Here is a 19465-nt window from a genome sequence, read left to right on the forward strand (position 1 = left end):
TCAATCTATCATCATAAGGTAACCCCCTCATCTCCGGAATCAGCCTAGTGAATCATCTCGGTACCCCCTCCAAAGCTAGTATATCCTTCCTTAAGTAAGGTGACCAAAACTGCACACAGTACTCCAGGTGCGGCCTCACCAATACTCGATACAGTTGCAGCAGGACCTCCCTGCTTTTGTATTCCATCCCTCTCACAATGAAGGCCAACATTCCATTCGCCTTCCTGATTACCTGCTGCACCTGCAAACTAACTTTTTGGGATTCATGCACAAGGACTCCCAGGTCCCTCTGCACCTCAGCATGTTGTAATTTCTCCCCATTCAAATAATATTTGCTTTTTCTGTTTTTTTTCCCCAAGGTGGATGACTTCACACTTTCCGACATTGTATTTCATCTGCCAAACCTTAGCCCATTCACTTAACCTATCTAAATCTCTTTGCAGCCTCTCTGTGTCCTCTACACAACCCGCTTTCCCACTAATCTTTGTGTCATCTGCAAATATTGTTACACTACACTCTGTCCCCTCTTCCAGGTCATCTATGTATATTGTAAACAGTTGTGGTCCCAGCACCGATCCCTGTGGCACACCACTAACCACCGATTTCCAATCCGAAAAGGACCCATTTATCCCGACTCTCTGCTTTCTGTTAGCCAGCCAATTCTCTATCCATGCTAATACATTTCCTCTGACTCCGCGTACCTTTATCTTCTGCAGTAACCTTTTGTGTGGCACCTTATCGAATGCCTTTTGGAAATCTAAATACACCACATCCATCGGTACACCTCTATCCACCATTCTCGTTATATCCTCAAAGAATTCCAGTAAATTAGTTAAACATGATTTCCCCTTCATGAATCCATGTTGCGTCAGCTTGATTGCACTATTCCTATCTAGATGTCCCGCTATTTCTTCCTTAATGATAGTTTCAAGCATTTTCCCCACTACAGATGTTAAACTAACCAGCCTATAGTTACCTGCCTTTTGTCTGCCCTGTTTTTTAAACAGAGGCATTACATTAGCTGCTTTCCAATCCGCTGGTACCTCCGCAGAGTCCAGAGAATTTTGGTAGATTATAACAAATGCATCTGCTATAACTTCTGCCATCTCTTTTAATACCCTGGGATGCATTTCATCAGGACCAGGGGACTTGTCTACCTTGAGTCCCATTAGCCTGTCCAGCACTACCCCCCTAGTGATAGTGATTGTCTCAAAGTTCTTCCTTCCCATATTCCTGTGACCAGCAATTTTTGGCATGGTTTTTGTGTCTTCCACTGTGAAGACCGAAGCAAAATAATTGTTTTAGGTCTCAGCCATTTCCACATTTCCCATTATTAAATCCCCCTTCTCATCTTCTAAGGGACCAACATTTACTTTAGTCACTCTTTTCCGTTTTATATATCTGTAAAAGCTTTTGCTATCTATTTTTATGTTTTGCGCAAGTTTACCTTCGTAATCTATCTTTCCTTTCTTTATTGCTTTCTTAGTCATTCTTTGCTGTTGTTTAAAATTTTCCCAATCTTCTAGTTTCCCACTAACCTTGGCCACCTTATGCGCATTGGTCTTTAATTTGATACTCTCCTTTATTTCCTTGATTGTCCACGGCTGGTTATCCCTTCTCTTACCACCCTTCTTTTTCACTGAAATATATTTTTGTTCAGCACTATGAAAGAGCTCCTTAAAAGTCCACCACTATTCCTCAATTGTGCCACCGTTTAGTCTGTGTTTCCAGTCTACTTTAGCCAACTCTGCCCTCATCCCACTGTAGTCCCCTTTGTTTAAGCATTGTACGCTCGTTTGAGACACTACTTCCTCACCCTCAATCTGTATTACAAATTCAACCATACTGTGATCACTCATTCCGAGAGGATCTTTTACTAGGAGATCGTTTATTTTTGCTGTCTCATTACACAGGACCAGATCTAAGCTAGCTTGCTCCCTTGTAGGTACTGTTCTAAGAAACAATCCCGTATGCATTCTATGAATTCCTCCTCCAGGCTACCCCGTGTGATTTGATTTGACCAATCGATATGTAGGTTAAAATCCCCCATGATTACTGCCGTTCCTTTTTCACATGCCTCCATTATTCCCTTGATTATTTCCCGCCCCACCGTGAAGTTATTATTTGGGGGCCTATAAACTATGCCCACTAGTGACTTTTTCCCCTTACTATCTCGAATCTCCACCCACAATGATTCAACATTTTGTTCATTCGAGCCAATATCGTCTCTCACAACTGCCCTGATATCATCCTTTGTTAACAGAGCTACCCCACCTCCTTTCCCTTCTTGTCTATCTTTCCGAATCGTCAGATACTCCTGTATGTTTAATTCCCAGTCTTGGCCACCCTGTAACCACGTTTCTGTAATGGCCACCAAATCATACCCATTTGTAATGATTTGTGCCGTCAACTCATTTACTTTATTTCAAATGCTGCGTGCGTTTAGGTAGAGTGTTTTAATACTAGTTTTTAAACCATGACTGGTTCTAAGAAACAATCCCATATGCATTCTATGAATTCCTCCTCCAGGCTACCCCGTGCGATTTGATTTGACCAATCGATATGTAGGTTAGAATCCCCCATGATTACTGCCGTTCCTTTTTCACATGCCTCCATTATTCCCTTGATTATTGCCCGCCCCAACGTGAAGTTATTATTTGGGAGCCTATAAACCACGCCCACCAGTGACCTTTTTCTCCTTACTATCTCTAATCTCCACCCACAATGATTCAACATTCGGATTACTGCTCATGTGGAGGATGAACAACAACACAAGCTGGGTAGTACTGAATGGCCAGTTACCGTGTGGTAATATCTATGTGGCAGTAGCCTAATGATGTGTATCATTTGGTGCTCTAATGCTTACTTCCATGGAATAGGAAGAAGTAGGTTTAATTCACATTCCATTCAATTCAAAATCTGCTCTGTGCTGAATAGGGAGACACTGAATGGAGGTATTGCCGTCTCCATGCAACGGGGAAGGTAAATCAAGCAGTGATATCTTGATCAGCTGATAACTCATGCCTCTTTGCAGCACGCTAAAGGTAGCAATGGCAGGAGTCGCGCAGCAGAGATTTGAAACAAGAGAATTAGAGAGGTTCAGGAAAAATATACAGGGGAAAGATTACAGGAAAAAATGTAAAACTCAAGTCAGCTGATTCATGAAATCAGTCAAGCAGACAAAAAGCAGGAAACTATAGACCAGTTAGCCTAACATCTGTGGTTGGGAAAATGTTGGAGTCCATTATTAAAGAAGCAGTATCAGGACATTTGGTAAAACATAATTCAGTCAGGCAGAATCAGCATGGATTTATGAAAGGGAAGTCATGTTTGACAAATTTGTTGGAAATCTTTGAGGATGTAATGAACAGGGTGGATAAAGGGGAACCAGTGGATGTGGTGTATTTGGACTTCCAGAAGGCATTTGACAAGGTGCTACATAAAAGGTTACAGCACAAGATAAAAGTTCATGGGGTTGGGGGAAATATATTAGCATGGATAGAGGATTGGCTAACGAACAGAAAACAGAGAATCGGGATAAATGGTTCATTCTCGGATTGCCAATCAGTAACTAGTGGGGTGCCACAGGGATCAGTGCTGGGACCCCAACTATTTACAATCTATATTAATGACTTGGAAGAACGGATCGAGTGTAACGTCGTCAAGTTTTCTGATGATACAAAGATGGGAGGAAAAGCAATGTGTGAGGGGGACACACAAAATCTGCAAAAGGATATAGACAGGCTAAGTGAGTGGGCAAAAATTTGGCACATGGAGTATAATGTTGGAAACTGTGAAGTTATGCACTTTGGCAGAAAAATCAAAGAGCAAGTTATTATTTAAATGGAGAAAAATTGCAAAGTTCTGCAGTACAGCGGGACCTGGGGGTACATGTGCATGAAACATAAAAGGTTAGTATGCAGGTACAGCAAGTGATCAGGAAGGCCAATGGAATCTTGGCCTTTATTGCAAAGGGGATGGAGTACAAAAACAGGGAAGTCTTGCTACAGTTGTACAGGGTATTGGTGAGGCCACACCTGGAATACTGCATGCAGTTTTGGTTTCCATATTTACGAAAGGATATACTTGCTTTGGGGGCAGTTCAGAGAAGGTTAACTAGGTTGATTCTGGAGATGAGGAGGTTGATTTACGAGGAAAAGTTGAGTAGGTTGGGCCTCTACTCATTGGAATTCAGAAGAATGAGAGGTGATCTTATCGAAACGTATAAGGTTATGAGGGGGGCTTGACAAGGTGGATGCAGAGAGGACGTTTCCACTGATAGGGGAGACTAGAACTAGAGGGCATAATCTTAGAATAAGGGGCCACCCATTTAAAACAGAGATGAGGAGGAACTTCTCTCAGAGGGTTGTAAACCTGTGGAATTTGCTGCCTCAGAGAGCTGTGGAAGCTGGGCCACTGAATAAATTTAAGACAGAGATAGACAGTTTCTTAACTGATAAGGGAATAAGGGGTTATGTGGAGCGGGCAGGGAAATGGACCTGAGTCCATGATCAAATCAGCCATGATCGTATTAAATGGCGGAGCAGGCTCGAGGGGCCATATGGCCTACTCCTGCTCCTATATCTTATGTTATGTTATTAAAGAAGTTATGTTATGAAAAATGTTTATTTAACTCATCAAGGCTGCTCTTGCTAACACTCCAGATGCATTTTACATTGCCTTGGATCCTTTCAACTTATCTACTCTTTCTCCATGACCTCCACACTAAACAATCATACAAATAGTATTCTGGCTAGGCAGCAAAATATTTAGTTTGTTTTAAAGTTTGAGATTGAGCAAAAAATACAGGGTTGGAAATATGTAGCATCTTCATATACAAGTGCAAGGAATTTACCTACAAGTGCAAGACTCAAAATAAAGAAAATTTTTTGCCTACAAGGAGACGAAAAAAATGGAGGAGATGTGACTTATTAATAGACCATTCTAGGTTCTAGTGCATTTAAAAATGGAGCAATACAAATTACAGAGAGTGGAACAAACAGGATATGTTCATCCTCCATGAGGACATTAATGGACATGACAACACTGAGTAATTCTCAATGGAGGTAGGGGCCATTGTGAAGTGGAACCTGCAGCTTATTAAAGTATGTTGGTGTTAAACCAGTGTAAGTGTTGCATTTGTTCATTAGTTATCAAAACATGATAAAATTTCTGCATGATTCATGTTGTATTTACTATCATCAAAAAACTGCAACAAAACCATTGGAATTTGGGCTGGGGAGCCAATCCCAATTTTTAGAAACAGGTCAGATCTTTCCATAGTGCACTATTATCTTCCAACTGTGCTCTGTAATACTGTCTTCCATCCCGATGGTGACAATGTTCCTTCCCTGCTGCTGAGCAATTGTTCGCACTGAATTAGTTGACTCCAGTAAATCACGAGTATCCCTTGTGTCTTCTAGACAAATAATGTAATCAGGTGAGGTTGAATGATTAATTGAGGAAAATATAAGCACTGCAGAAATGTGAATCTCAGAAGACAAGAAAGTGAGTAGCTATTTGGGTGCATTGTGTTAGAGTACTCATGTGCTATGTTATCAAGTGGCAGGACACTACTTCATATTCAAAGATTTACCACACAGTGAGTTCCTGATTTCAACTGCATTGGAAGCAACATAGGTCAACAGCACCCTGCAGGTACATGGAGGAAAATTGGACATAATCTCAGTTAAAGTCCAGGTATTAAACATCAGTGGGCCAATCTTTTAATTGAGCCTGCAGAGAACTGGGTAGACCATGAGGGTAGGTTGAGTTGGTTGGGCTTATACACATTGGAGTTCAGAAGAATGAGAGGTGATCTTATTGAAACTTATAAGATAATGAGGGGGCTCAACAAGGTGGATGCAGAGAGGATATTTCCACATAGGGGAAACTAAAACTAGGGGACCTAGTCTTAGAATAAGGGGCCATCCATTTAAAACTGAAATGAGGAGAAATTTCTTCTCTGAGGGTTATAAATCTAAGGAATTCTCTGCCCCAGAGAGCTGTGGAGGCTGGGTCATTGAATATATTTAAGGCGGAGATAGACAGATTTTTGAGCGATGAAGGAGTAAAAGGTTATGGGGAGCGGGCAGGGAAGTGAAGCTGAGTCCACGATCAGATCAGCCATGATCTTATTGAATGGCGAAGCAGGCTCGAGGGGCCTTATGGCCTACTCCTGCTCTTATTTCTTATGTTCTTATAACTGGGGACTGGAAAATGGAGTCAAACCCAGTTAGTTCCGCTGTGATACCACGCTATGTTATCAATGCAGCCACGTTCGGTTGGCAGGCCATAGGAAATATCAAAACACGGAAACATACAAAATAGGTGCAGGAGTAGGTCATTCGGCCCTTCGAGCCTGCATCAACATTCAATATGATCATGCAACTTTAATACCCCATTCCTGCTTTGTCTTCATAACCCTTGATCCCTTTCGCCGTAAGGGCCACATCTAACTGCTTTTGAATATAACTAACGAACTGGCCTCAACAAATTTCTGCGGTAGAGAATTACACAGGTTCACAATTCTCTGAGTGAAGAAGTTTCTCCTCATCTCGGTCCTAAATGGCTTACCCCTTATCCTTAGACTGTGACCCCTGGTTCTGGACTTCCCCAACATCAGGAACATTCTTCCTGCATCTAACCTGTCCAATCCCGTCAGAATTTGCTCTGTGTCTATGAGATCCCCTCTCATTCTTCTAAATTCTAGTGAATATAAGCCTAGTCGATCCAGTCTTTCTTCATATGTCAGTCCTGCCATCCCGAGAATCAGTCTGGTGAACCTTCGCTGCACTCAATAGCAAGAATATACTTCCTCAGATTAGGAGACCAAAACTGTACACAATATTCAAGGTGTGGCCTCAACAAGGCTCTGTGCAACTGCAGGAAGACCTCCCTGCTCCTATACTCAAATCCTCTCGCTATGAAGGCCAACATGCCATTTGCCGCCTTCACCGCCTTCTGAACCTGCATGCCAACTTTCAATGACTGATGTACCATGACACCCAGGTCGCATTGCACCACCCCTTTTATTAATCTGTCACCATTCAGATAATATTCCGCCTTCCTGTTTTAAATACCAAAGTGGATAACCTCACATTTATCTACATTATACTGCATTTGCCATGCATTTGTCCACTTACCTAACCTGTCCAAGTCACCCTGCAGCCTCTTAGCATCCTCCTCACAGCTCACATTGCCACCCAGCTTAGTGTCATCTGCAAACTTGGAGATATTACATTCAATTCCTTCGTCTAAATCATTAATGTATATTGTAAATAGCTGAGGTCCCAGCACTGAACCTTGCGGTACCCCACTAGTCACTGCCTGCCATTCTGAAAAGGACCAGTTTATTCCTACTCTTTGCTTCCTATCTGCCAACCAGTTCTCTATCCATGTCAATACATTACCCCCAATACCTTGTGCTTTAATTTTGCACACTAATCTCTTGTGTGGGACCTTGTCAAAAGCCTTTTGAAAGTCCAAATACACCACATCCACTGGTTCTCCCTTGTCCACTCTATTAGTTATATCCTCAAAAAATTCTAGAAGACTTGTCAAGCATGATTTCCTTTTCATAAATCCATGCTGTCTTGACCGATCCTGTCACTGCTTTCCAAATGCGCTGCTATTTCATCTTTAATAATTGATTTCAACATTTTCTCCACCACCGATGTCAAGCTAGCTGGTCTATAATTCCCTGTTTTCTCTCTCCCTCCTTTTTTAAAAAGTGGAGTTACATTAGCTATCCTCCAATCCATAGGAACTGATCCAGAGTCTATACAATGTTGGAAAATAACCACCAATGCATCCACTATTTCTAAGGCCACTTTCTTAAGTACTCTGGGATGCAGACTATCAGTCCCTGGGGATTTATCGGCCTTCAATCCCATCAATTTCCCGAACACAATTTCCTGACTAATAAGGATTTCCTTCAGTTCCTCCTTCTCGCTAGACCCTCGGTCCCCTAGTATTTCTGGAAGGTTATTTGTGTCTTCCTTAGTGAAGACAGAACCAAAGTATTTGTTCAATTGATCTGCCATTTCTTTGTTCCCCATTATAAATTCACCTAATTCTGACTGCAAGGGACCTACATTTGTCTTCACTAATCTTTTTCTCTTCACATATCTATCGAAGCTTTTGCAGTCAGTTTTTCTGTTCCCTGCAAGCTTAGTCTCATACTCTATTTCCCTCTCCTAATTAAATCCTTTGTCCTCCTGTGCTGAATTCTAAATTTCTCCCAGTCCTCAGGTTTGCTGCTTTTTCTGGCCAATTTATATGCCTCTTCCTTGAATTTAACACTGTCCCTAATTTCCCTTGTTAGCCACAGTTGAGCCACCTTCACCGTTTTATTTTTACGCCAGACAGGGATGTACAATTGTTGAAGTTCATCCATGTGATCTTTAAATGTCTGGCATTGCCTATCCACTGTCAACCCTTTAAGTTTCATTTGCCAGTCTATCCTAGCCAATTCACGCCTCATACCATCGAAGTTACCTTTCTTTAAGTTTTGGACCCTTGTCTTTGAATTAACTGTGTCGCTCTCCATCTTAATGAAGAATTCTATCATATTATGGCCACTCTTCCCCAAGGGGCCTCGCACAACAAGATTGCTAATTAATCCTCTCTCATTACACAACACCCAGTCTAGGATGGCCAGCTCTCTAGTTGGTTCTTCGACATATTGGTCTAGAAAACCATCCCTTAAACACTCCAGGAAATCCTCCTCCACTGTATTGCTACTAGTTTGGTTAGCCCAATCTATATGCAGATTGAAGTCACCCATGATAACTGCTGTACCTTTATTGCACGCATCCCTAATTTCCTGTTTGATGCCATCCCCAACCTCACTACTGCTGTTTGGTGGTCTGTACACAACTCCCACTCGTGTTTTTTGCCCTTTGGTGTTGTGCAGCTCTACCCTTACAGATTCAACATCATCCAAGCTAATGTCCTTCCTTACTATTGCGTTAATCTCCTCTTTAACCAGCAATGCTACCCCACCTCCTTTTCCTTTCTGTCTATCCTTCCTGAATATTGAATACCCCTGGATGTTGAAATCTTCCACCCCCCACATCAATATCACTGGAGTGTATCTTGGTGGATCCCTGGGCTACTCCAGGAATTTCACCCGTAAAAGGTTGCAGCTCTCCACTGGCACAAGTCTTTCTTTGGCCCCAAAACTTTAACTGCCTTTAAACAATCCTGTACAAGAAAGTGCCATATAGCTTCCAAGGAATTGAAGACTGGAAGATCCATTGGGCCCTGTTATAATATTCTGGGCCTCCATCCAAGTAGGTGGAATAGCCCCTACTGGTACGATGTACCCACCCCATGCATGCAAATGATCCCATCTCTCAACCCAATCTACCCAACGTCCAACAGCAGAATAAGAGCTCCAAAATTTCCAGCGTTTTTTTATCCAAAACACAGAATACTTATCCAAGATTTAGTTAACAGGCCAAGTTAATTTCTCATGTCGACAAACTGAATATTAGAATAGATGTTTTCAAGTTCTTGATTGCTATGGTTTACATCTACATCTTCAATCTGGTGTCACACCAGTCTTTTTGAATGTATTTTTATTTTATTTTAACAGAGTACAGGATTATCATTCTCACACACAACTCCTTTTCTGGTTTGTCTATTTTTATGAAATCTGATTTTTTTAAATGTTGCTGCTAGGTTTTTTTTATGTATGTTCATCCCTCAGTGTTACACCATCACGATTGTGCCAGAGGTAGAGCTCCATCTCACTTCAATCTATAACGTTCCTTCATTATGTCTTTTTCACATTAATTTTTTATATAGGGTAATGTATAGAATAGAATATTACAGCACAGAAGAAAGCTATTTGGCCCATCATACCTGTGACAGCTCTTTGAAAGAGCTATCCAATTAGTCCCACTCCCCTGCTCTTTCACCATAGCTCTGCACATTTTCCTTTTCAATACCCTTTTGAAAGTTACAATTGAATCTGCTTCCACCACCCTGTCAGGCAGTGCATTCAAGAACGTAACCATTCGCTTGTTAAAAAGAAATTCTCCTCTTCTCCCTCTGGTAGTATATTGAAAAAATTACTTTGGGGAAGAAAATTATTAAGAAACGTTATACTAAACATAAGCTGGCTTGAGTCTGCAGGTATTCTTTGTAATCCTCATTGTGTCAAATGATTTTGTGAACTGTTTTCCATTTAACTCATATGCTGAATTATCACAACCATATTTGGCAATCTGGTAATAAGTACATTGTCTCAATCATATTTCAACAAAATACTAGCATGTGATTCTACAAAGCGAGAGTAAGCCAACATTTGACTAAAGCAGAAGTGAAAGTCTCCTGCTTTAATAAGCTGAAAGTTCAAAGGCAGTTTACATTGGAATTTTAGCATGCAGAGTGAATGGACACAGGTTTCGACTTCTCCTGTTCTATTTCAGACCATTCATGGTCTTAGCTGCCCTAATAAAGAGGAAGAGACAGCTTGGAAACCAGGTAGACCTCTTTATGCTCTAGAGTCCAGATGCAAAACATGACCTGGATGGTAGAAAAAGGGAAAAGATATAAAGTTCCTTACAGCCAAAATTTATAAAACAATGAACTGAAAACCCCCTATTCCACACTGAAGTCTTTCCAGTTCACATTTTGCTTTTGTACCAAACTCAAACTACTGATGCTGAAACTTGAAAGGTTCATAGAATCTTAAGCATTTTAAACATGTTTTTGAGAATGCCAGCATACTGGTATGAGCTAATGGCTGCAAACTATCTAATCAAAGATCACAGAACCTAATTTTCATAGTATATTTCTATCTAAGCATAACACATTACACAATCATTCTATTTACACAAAAATCCAATCCATTGATTTGCTGTCAACAAAAATGATGATGCCTATGAAGCAGTTTACAAATGGAGAAACTGGGCTCCTCAAGGTTCAACATCCTTATCATAGAATAGTACAGCACAGAAGAAGGCCATTCGATCCATCATGCCTGTGCCGGCTCTTTGAAAGTGCTACCAATTAGTCCCACTCATCTGCCTTTTCCAAAGAGCCCTGCAAATTTTGCCCCTTCAGGTATTTATCCAATTCCTTTTTGAAAATTATTATTGAATCTGCTTCCACCACCATAACAAAATCACAGAAACATGGGCTGCGACTTAATTGCTAGGTTCGCTCCATTAGCGGAAACCACTTTTAGTATCTGGCTGTAAGTTGCTGAGCCATACAAACCAAAAAGATCATAGGTTCGATCTGCAGTCTGTCTTGAATTAGTTGATCTCATTGGGCCGTGGTAGAGGTGCTGCCAGTGTCCCTCAGTTAAAAAAGGAAAACTTTATAACCCAGAGTTCCCACTTCTGGTTACTCTGCAAAGACACCTGCTGGAAGTGGATGTGTGGGGGAACAAGACCAGTTGTGGTGCTCCCTTCTGGTCTAATTGCCTGAAGACACTCATTGCTCAGCATCACAAATGATGATCGTTTACCTTGTCATGGCACTGCAGGACAATTAGCATCTGCGGAATTGTATTATCGCAAAAAGTTAGTCTTTTCAAGAGACATGGAGGAGATGGGAGAAAATAGCTAGGAAAAAGATATTTGATTTCTGAACTTTTCTCTTTTTTTCACAGTCTATGGTGTTACTTCTCCAGAGTCAACGTCAGTACATCTTTGAATTTGACCAAACAGATCGTCTCCATGCAGTCACAATGCCCAGTGTAGCTCGACATACCATGTCTACTCATAATTCTATTGGTTACATCCGCAACATCTACCATCCTCCCGAAAGCAACGCATCGATGATTTTCGATTTCACCAAGGATGGGCGAATACTGAAATCTGCCTACTTGGGCACTGGACGGCAGGTGTTTTATAAATATGGAAAGTTGTCAAAGCTCTCAGAGGTCCTTTATGACAGCACTGCCGTCACATTTGGTTATGATGAGTCAACAGGTGTGCTGAAAATGGTCAACTTGCAAAGTGGTGGATTCTCTTGCACGATCCGATACAGGAAAATTGGTCCTCTGATTGACAGGCAAATCTATAGGTTCTCTGAGGAAGGCATGGTAAATGCACGGTTTGATTACACATATCATGATAACAGCTTTCGAGTTGCCAGTATGAAGCCCATTATCAGTGAAACACCACTTCCTGTTGATCTGTACCGATATGATGAGATATCGGGGAAGGTTGAGCATTTTGGGAAGTTTGGAGTCATATATTATGATATAAATCAGATCATTACCACAGCTGTGATGACTTTGAGTAAGCATTTTGATACACATGGGCGCATCAAAGAGGTTCAGTATGAGATATTCAGGTCACTCATGTACTGGATGACCGTGCAGTATGACAGCATGGGGAGAGTGATTAAGAGAGAGATTAAGCTCGGCCCTTATGCGAATACTACTAAATATACATATGACTATGATGGAGATGGGCAGTTGCAGATTGTTGCTGTGAATGATAAAGGAACCTGGCGCTACAGCTATGACTTAAATGGCAACCTGCATCTGTTAAACCCTGGAAGTAGCATTCGTCTCATGCCATTGCGTTATGATCTAAGAGACCGGATTACCCGGCTGGGAGATGTACAGTACAAGTTGGATGAAGACGGCCTTCTTTCTCAGCGAGGCTCTGATATATTTGAATACAACTCTAAGTGTCTGCTTATCCGCGTTTACAGCAAAACCAATGGGTGGAGTGTTCAGTACCGTTATGATGGTCTGGGACGCAGAGTCTCCAGCAAAACCAATTTTGGCCAACATCTGCAATTCTTCTATTCAGATCTAAACAACCCAACTAGGGTAACCCATGTTTATAATCACTCCAGTTCGGACATCACTTCCCTCTACTATGACCTCCAGGGACATCTCTTTGCTATGGAGATCAGTAGTGGAGAAGAATTCTATATTGCTTCAGACAACACTGGAACACCTTTGGCAGTCTTCAGCAGTCGAGGCCTAATGATCAAGCAGCTTCAGTATACTGCCTATGGTGAAATATATCACGATTCCAACCTGGACTTCCAACTTGTAGTGGGATTCCATGGTGGCTTGTATGACTCTCTGACCAAGTTGGTACACTTTGGCCAGAGAGACTATGATGTCTTAGCTGGACGTTGGACAGCTCCTGATTATTCCATATGGAATGATATTGGCAAAGATCCTGCCCCCTTTAACCTATACATGTTCAAAAACAACAACCCTCTTAGTAACGTGCAGGATGTTGAAGATTACGTTACAGGTAAGATTGGTAAGATCATTGACAAATTCAAAATGTAATGACAATGTACTTCACACAGATAACTTGCATTACAATGAACTTCAAACTTGTATCAAACTTTTAGCAAAGTCTGTTAAAGAAGCATTAATGTATAACTGGATAATTCACTAATTGATTGATATCTGTTTCAACAGAAGGGAAATGTTTGTTGGAATTGCATAATGTAGATGTGGTTCAAAGTTCTACAAGATTTTTCTCCTTTTTTTCAGTTTTGTTTCTGGGTAGGGGTTTAAGACATTTATATGTTTTCCCTTTTACCCTCTTGGTCCCCAGTTCATCCAGGATTCCCGTCCTGAGAGTACTGGTAAATGACCTGTTCCCAGACCTTTGCCAATGCCGCATGGTAAGCAGTCAGGACAATGCAGCTATAGTTTAAAAATCACAGTGTGTGGAACCATGGCCATGAATATACATACTATCAATCTAGTGCTCCAATGAACTGTGCCTCATTCATTAAAAAATGGCATTAGTTTGAAAAATGGTAAACACGTTTTTGAATGTTTTCTTTTTGGCTGAATTTGGTTGTTTAGAGTAGTAGCGTGGGGGAGACATTGGAGAGAATGGATCACTTTTTCAGCAATCCCTGGTCAACTGCGGCATTAGTTTGATGCATTATAATTCTCCATTGTGCCCCAATAATGTGCCCTAAACCAAATGTGCTCTTGTACATTACAATACACCATTCCCCACTCAGGCATCCATGTGGCCTTTCTATTGAGTTGTTATTACATTGCCAGTAAGTACTAAATTATGGCAGCTTGTTGCTGGAGGGTTGGCAAAAAGGGGAACTTGCATTTCATTTGGATGTAAAGAAAATCTGTGAGCTATGCTTGCTGTTTCTGCATTTCTTAGATTTAACCTAAATTGAGTGCTCTGGGCAGTCAGTCATAGAATAGAATCATTACAGCACAGAAGGAGGCCATTTGGCCCATCGAACCTGTGCTGATTCTCTGGACGAGCACTTCAGTTAGTCCCATTCCCCAACCCTTTCCCAGTAGCCCTGCAAAATGTTTTCCTTCAGTACCTATCCAATTCCTTTTTGAAAGCCACGATATAATCTGCCTCCACCACCCTTTCAGACAGTGCATTCCAGATCCTAACCACTTGCTGCATAAAAAGGTTTTTCCTCATGTCGTCTTTGGTTCTTCTTCCAATTACCTTAAATCTGTGTCCTCTGGTTCTCAATCCTTCCGACAATGGGAACAGTTTCTCTTTATCTACTCTGTCTAGACCCCTCATGATTTTGAATAACTATCAAATCTCCTCTCAACCTTCTTTGCTCTAAGGAGAAAAGCCCCAGCTTCTCCAGTCTATCCATGTAACTGAAGTCCCTCATCCCTGGAACCATTCTTGTAAATCTTTCCTGCACCTTCTCTAAGGCCTTCACATCCTTCCTAAAGAATTGTGCCCAGAATTGGATACAATACTCCAGTTGAAGCCGAACCAGTGTTTTATAAAGGTTCATCATAACTTCCTTGCTTTTGTACTCTATGCCTCTATCTATGAAGCCCAGGACCCATTATGTTTTTTTTTTAACCACTTTCTCAACCTGCACTACCACCTTCAACAATTTGTGCACCTATACCCCCAGGTCTCTCTGTTCAAGCACCCCCCTTTAGAATTGTACCCTTTGCCTCTCCTCATTCTTCCTACCAAAATTTATCACTTTGAACTTTTCTGCTTTAAATTTCATCTGTCAGGTTTCCACCCATTCCACCAGCCTCCCTATGCCTTCTTGAAATCTATCACTATCCTCCTCAGTGTTCACTATACTACCAAGATCTGTGTCATCTGCAAATTTTGAAATTGTGCCCTTTACACCCAAGTCTAAGTTATTAACATGTAGCAAGAAAAACAGTGGTCCTAGTACCAACCCTTGGGAAATGCCACAGAAATACCTTCCTCCAGTCCAAAAAACAAACGTTCACCATTTCTCTCTGTTTCCTGTCACTTAGCCAATTTCATATCCATGCTGCCACTGTCCCTTTTATTCCGTGGGCTTCAACTTTGCTGGCAAGCTTATTATGCAGCACTTTATCAAAAGCTTTTTGGAAGTCCATTTACACCACATCAACTGTGTTGCTCTCATCAACCCTCGCTGTTACCTCATCAAAGAACTCAATCTAGTTAGTCACATAACAATAAGTCTGGGCTATTATGTGCTTAGTCCTACTCAAACAGAAATAGATCTAGACCAACATGAAGTCAATCAATGACACAATACATTTGCACTAGCATAGAGCTAGTCAAATAGCAATAGAATTTCTGCTAATGTGTCCTGCCAGAAGCTTTGATGCAGGTTGCTTGCCCGTCTCAGTCAAGAAATGGGTGCCTGGTATGGGGAGAAATAACTTGCAAAATACTGGAGGAGAAATAATTCTAACAAATATACATCAAGTTTAAATTATGTCTTCCTGCAGATGTTAAAAGCTGGCTGGTGATGTTCGGATTTCAGCTGTACAACATAATTCCTGGATTCCCTAAACCAGCTGTTCGTTTTGCACCACCTCCTTATGAACTAGTGGAGAGTCAAGAGCGTGACAATGTACAGGTATGGAAACAAACTGAAATTAATTTATTATCTGTCTGCTTGTCCAAATGACCATCATTGTCTATCTGCCAACTTGTTCACATCGCTAATCATATACCTTTCTAACTGCTTGTGTGCCTGTCCTACCATGTGTCCATCTGTCTTCTCTCATGCCCTACAGATAAGTACAGAAATTAGCAAGTCAACAAATACTGAAAATTGATTACATTCATGTCATTATTAAAAAACAATACCTCGATCTGTTTTTTATATTCCCTCACATATACTACTTGATGCCCTTATCCTCAGATAACCCTTTACTGCTCCTCATCGCAGTCTTTCCCTCTGGTACAGTCCATATCTCCCGCAAGTCTAATAGGCGCAGATTTCAATGTAACTGGCACATTAGCTGAGACAGATCTAGCTGTGCTATGTCAAGCTCTAATGGGCCTCACGCTCATCTGCCAAAACCATGCACTACTCTAGGATTATCCTGGAAAGCATGGATAACCTTTCCTTCTCCACCACAAACATTTCCTTAAACCTATTTTCCCACCCCATCACCTCTAACAACAAGTTACACCCTTGACCCCTTTGCCCTTTGCACGCTAAAACCCATCTAGGGAGAAGTAGAGAAAAATAATAAATACCCGATGAATACAATAAATAATGCCTGAGCTGCACAGAGTAGTCAAGTGCAAGTTCACCGCGACAAATCTGTTTATAGCCAAACCAGGCACTCATATTCTTCTTGTGTACCACTATCTCCAAGCATTGATGGCAGAAGCCTTGGAGCAGATTGCTTGCCAGCTATTCTTTGCAGAGGAATCACATGTGTGACTTTCGGAGGTAGAACCTAAATGCTAATTAAGGAAAATATTGTTTAAAATTTGTAGGTATGAGGGGTGGGGGAAGTTCTTGTATTTTGTCCTTTGAACTGATGGACAGAAAATATTGGCATTTAAGCAAACTCCCAGAGGAAAGAAAGGCTGTACTTTCTTTAGTACAGCAACAATTTTATCATTTTCCATACTGGAAAGGCTAACTATATTTTTTATGGTTTGATTTTCAGTTTGTTTCAGGGGTTCAGCAGGCAGCAGAAAGGCTCAATAATGCCTTCATGGCACTGGAAGGATGCTCACTACCCAAATTTTCCAGAGTAGGCCACAAGGACAGGCCAGGACACTGGTTTTCAGCCACTAATTCCATCATTGGAAAGGGAGTTATGTTTGCTGTCAAGGAAGGCAGAATAACAACGGGCGTGACTACCCTTGCAAGTGAAGACAGTCGAAAAATAGCATCCATTCTTAACAATGCTTACTATTTAGACAAAATGCATTACACTATCAATGGGAGAGATTCACACTATTTGGTGAAAATTGGATCATCGGATGGAGACCTGGCAACTTTGGGCATGACAAGTGGTCGAAAAGTGCTGGAGAATGGAATTAACATCACAGTTTCGCAGCCGACAATTCTGCTTAATGGAAGGACTCGAAGGTTCACAAATATTGAACTTCAGTATAGCGCCCTGCTGCTAAATATTCGCTATGGAATTACACCAGATACGCTGGAAGAAGAAAGAGCACGGCTGCTAGACCAGGCCAGGCTAAGAGCTCTAGTAAATGCCTGGACTAAAGAGCAGCAGAAGGCAAGAGATGGCAAGGAAGGAAGCCGACTGTGGACAGAAGGAGAAAAACAACAATTGCTGAGCTCTGGCAGAGTTCAAGGTTATGATGGGTACTATGTGTTGCCTGTGGAACAGTACCCGGAGCTGGCAGACAGTTCCACCAATATTCAGTTCCTGAGACAGAATGAGATGGGAAAGAGGTAACAAACCGAACTGCTGTCATCTCTGGCAAGAGCTGGAAGGGTGAACACAATCACTATCTCCTCTCCTAAGGAGATGGAAACTCTAAAGGGGGTGCTGAAAGTAAGTTACTTTGGGAACTGAAGAGAAGAACCAAATTCATGTTCAATGAGTTTGCACCTTTTTCTTCAGCATTTGAGGACTCTCTGGAGTGGACTGGAGCCCAAGGAGAAAACTGTTTACTTGACAAGTACCCCTTTTTATAGGATAGCTTAGGTCCTCTGGGCTTACATTTAAAAAAACAACTCTTCTTGACTCAGTAAACTTACTGCCTCATGGGTGTCTCATTTAAAAGACTTGAGTCCAAAATGCCCATCTTGAACGAAACAGGAACTTCATGGATGCAACCTTTTGTAATATAAGCCCCTAAGGAAAATATGTTTGAGCATACCGGAAATGTACTGATTTGTCGAAGCCTGGGCCAGACTTCTTACACTGATGTATTGTTTTGTTTATTGCCATAGCAACTGTAGTGGACACAGTAAGCCTTGGAGGTTATAGTTACTGCATTCCTATGTGGGTGGGGGTGGGTGGGCCATAATGTTTCTGAGGACGTGACGTAATTAATAAACAAAATATGTTATTGTCATACACACCGTCGTACTCTTTTTAAAAAGAAATTTAAATAAAACTACGTTGTGGACAGGTTGACGTGTGCAGGGTGTAGTCTGCATAGTTTTCTTAAAAGTAGTCGTCAGTCATGGTTTATGGTAGAGTTGTGGCCAATGTTTCACTGCTACAAATGGCACTGCTTTTCACTGACCCTGTTCACTGAGGCACGGGGGAGGGAAGGGGAAGGGGGCAGGAGGCACAATTGCTGCTAACAAAGTTAAATGAACGATGATGGTACCCTGCTCGCTTTTTACTTGCCTCTTAAATTACGACAATCACGCTGCAGTCACCAGAAGGCAAATTGAGAACTTTATTATTACTTTTTTTTTGTAATACTGTATCTGGAATAATTGTCCATGGAGGTTTTTATATTAATTTCTGATTTTGCTGCTCAGCAAATATTAGTCACAGGAAATAAAAAAAATAATTTATGTAAAGGTGTTTCAAAAATGTTTATATACTTTAAAATAAAGTCTTTAAAACTGAAACATGTCTGATACTGTGAACCCATATTTATAGAATACTACAACCATGTCCTTGAGTATTCAAATATTTTCAAAATAAAGTTAGAGCTGTGATCTACCTTTGTCGGTAATGTTGTTTCGAATTAGTTGTAACAAACATCGATAAAGGATTGTGAGTAATCAGAGATTGTCAATATGGTAGTGTCTACAAATCCAAATGATCACCAGGTACTTGCGAATTAAGCTTTAACATGAAGAATATACTCTACCGCAGTTCATATTTCATCACAGGCTGCTATTTTGAAAAATAAGAGGGGTCAATTCCCAGTCCTCGGTGCTGGACCCCATATTGTAGGTTGTTGCTAACTGATCATCAAAAATGTTGGTTTTAAGCAGTATCTTAAAGGAGGAGAGGGGCTGGAGAGGTAGCAGCGTGATCTAAGGGCGTCATCAGCATACATGTGGAAGCTGACTTCATGTTTGCGGATGATGTCACCTGGAGGTAGCATGTAAATGAGGAAGAAGAGGGTGCCAAGGATGGATCCTTGGGAAACTCTGCAGATGAAGGTGTAGGGGTGAGAAGAGAAGCCTTTGCTAGATGTATTGTGGTTACAATCTGATAGAAACATAGAAATCTACCGCGCAGAAGGAGGCCAATTTGGCCCATCGTGTCCACGTCGGCCGACAAAGAGCCACACGGCCCTCG

At 41.3% G+C, this 19465-nt stretch overlaps 1 protein-coding gene across 6 annotated transcripts in view; it reads left to right on the top strand.

Moving 5' to 3' along the window:
- Positions 1-18190, top strand: part of tenm2a (teneurin transmembrane protein 2a) — a 652746-nt gene extending 634556 nt beyond the window's left edge. For all 6 annotated transcript variants that reach the window (XM_070878095.1, XM_070878096.1, XM_070878097.1 and 3 more), the window contains 3 exons: positions 11630-13244; positions 15704-15834; positions 16886-18190. In XM_070878095.1, the coding sequence (XP_070734196.1) occupies positions 11630-13244; positions 15704-15834; positions 16886-17647 (2508 nt within the window). In that variant the 3' untranslated portion in view covers positions 17648-18190. The remainder of the gene's footprint in view (positions 1-11629; positions 13245-15703; positions 15835-16885) is intronic.
- The last annotated feature ends 1275 nt before the right edge of the window (positions 18191-19465 follow it).

Source organism: Pristiophorus japonicus, chromosome 4 (genome assembly GCF_044704955.1).
Source record: "Pristiophorus japonicus isolate sPriJap1 chromosome 4, sPriJap1.hap1, whole genome shotgun sequence".
Taxonomy (NCBI): Eukaryota; Metazoa; Chordata; class Chondrichthyes; family Pristiophoridae; genus Pristiophorus; species Pristiophorus japonicus.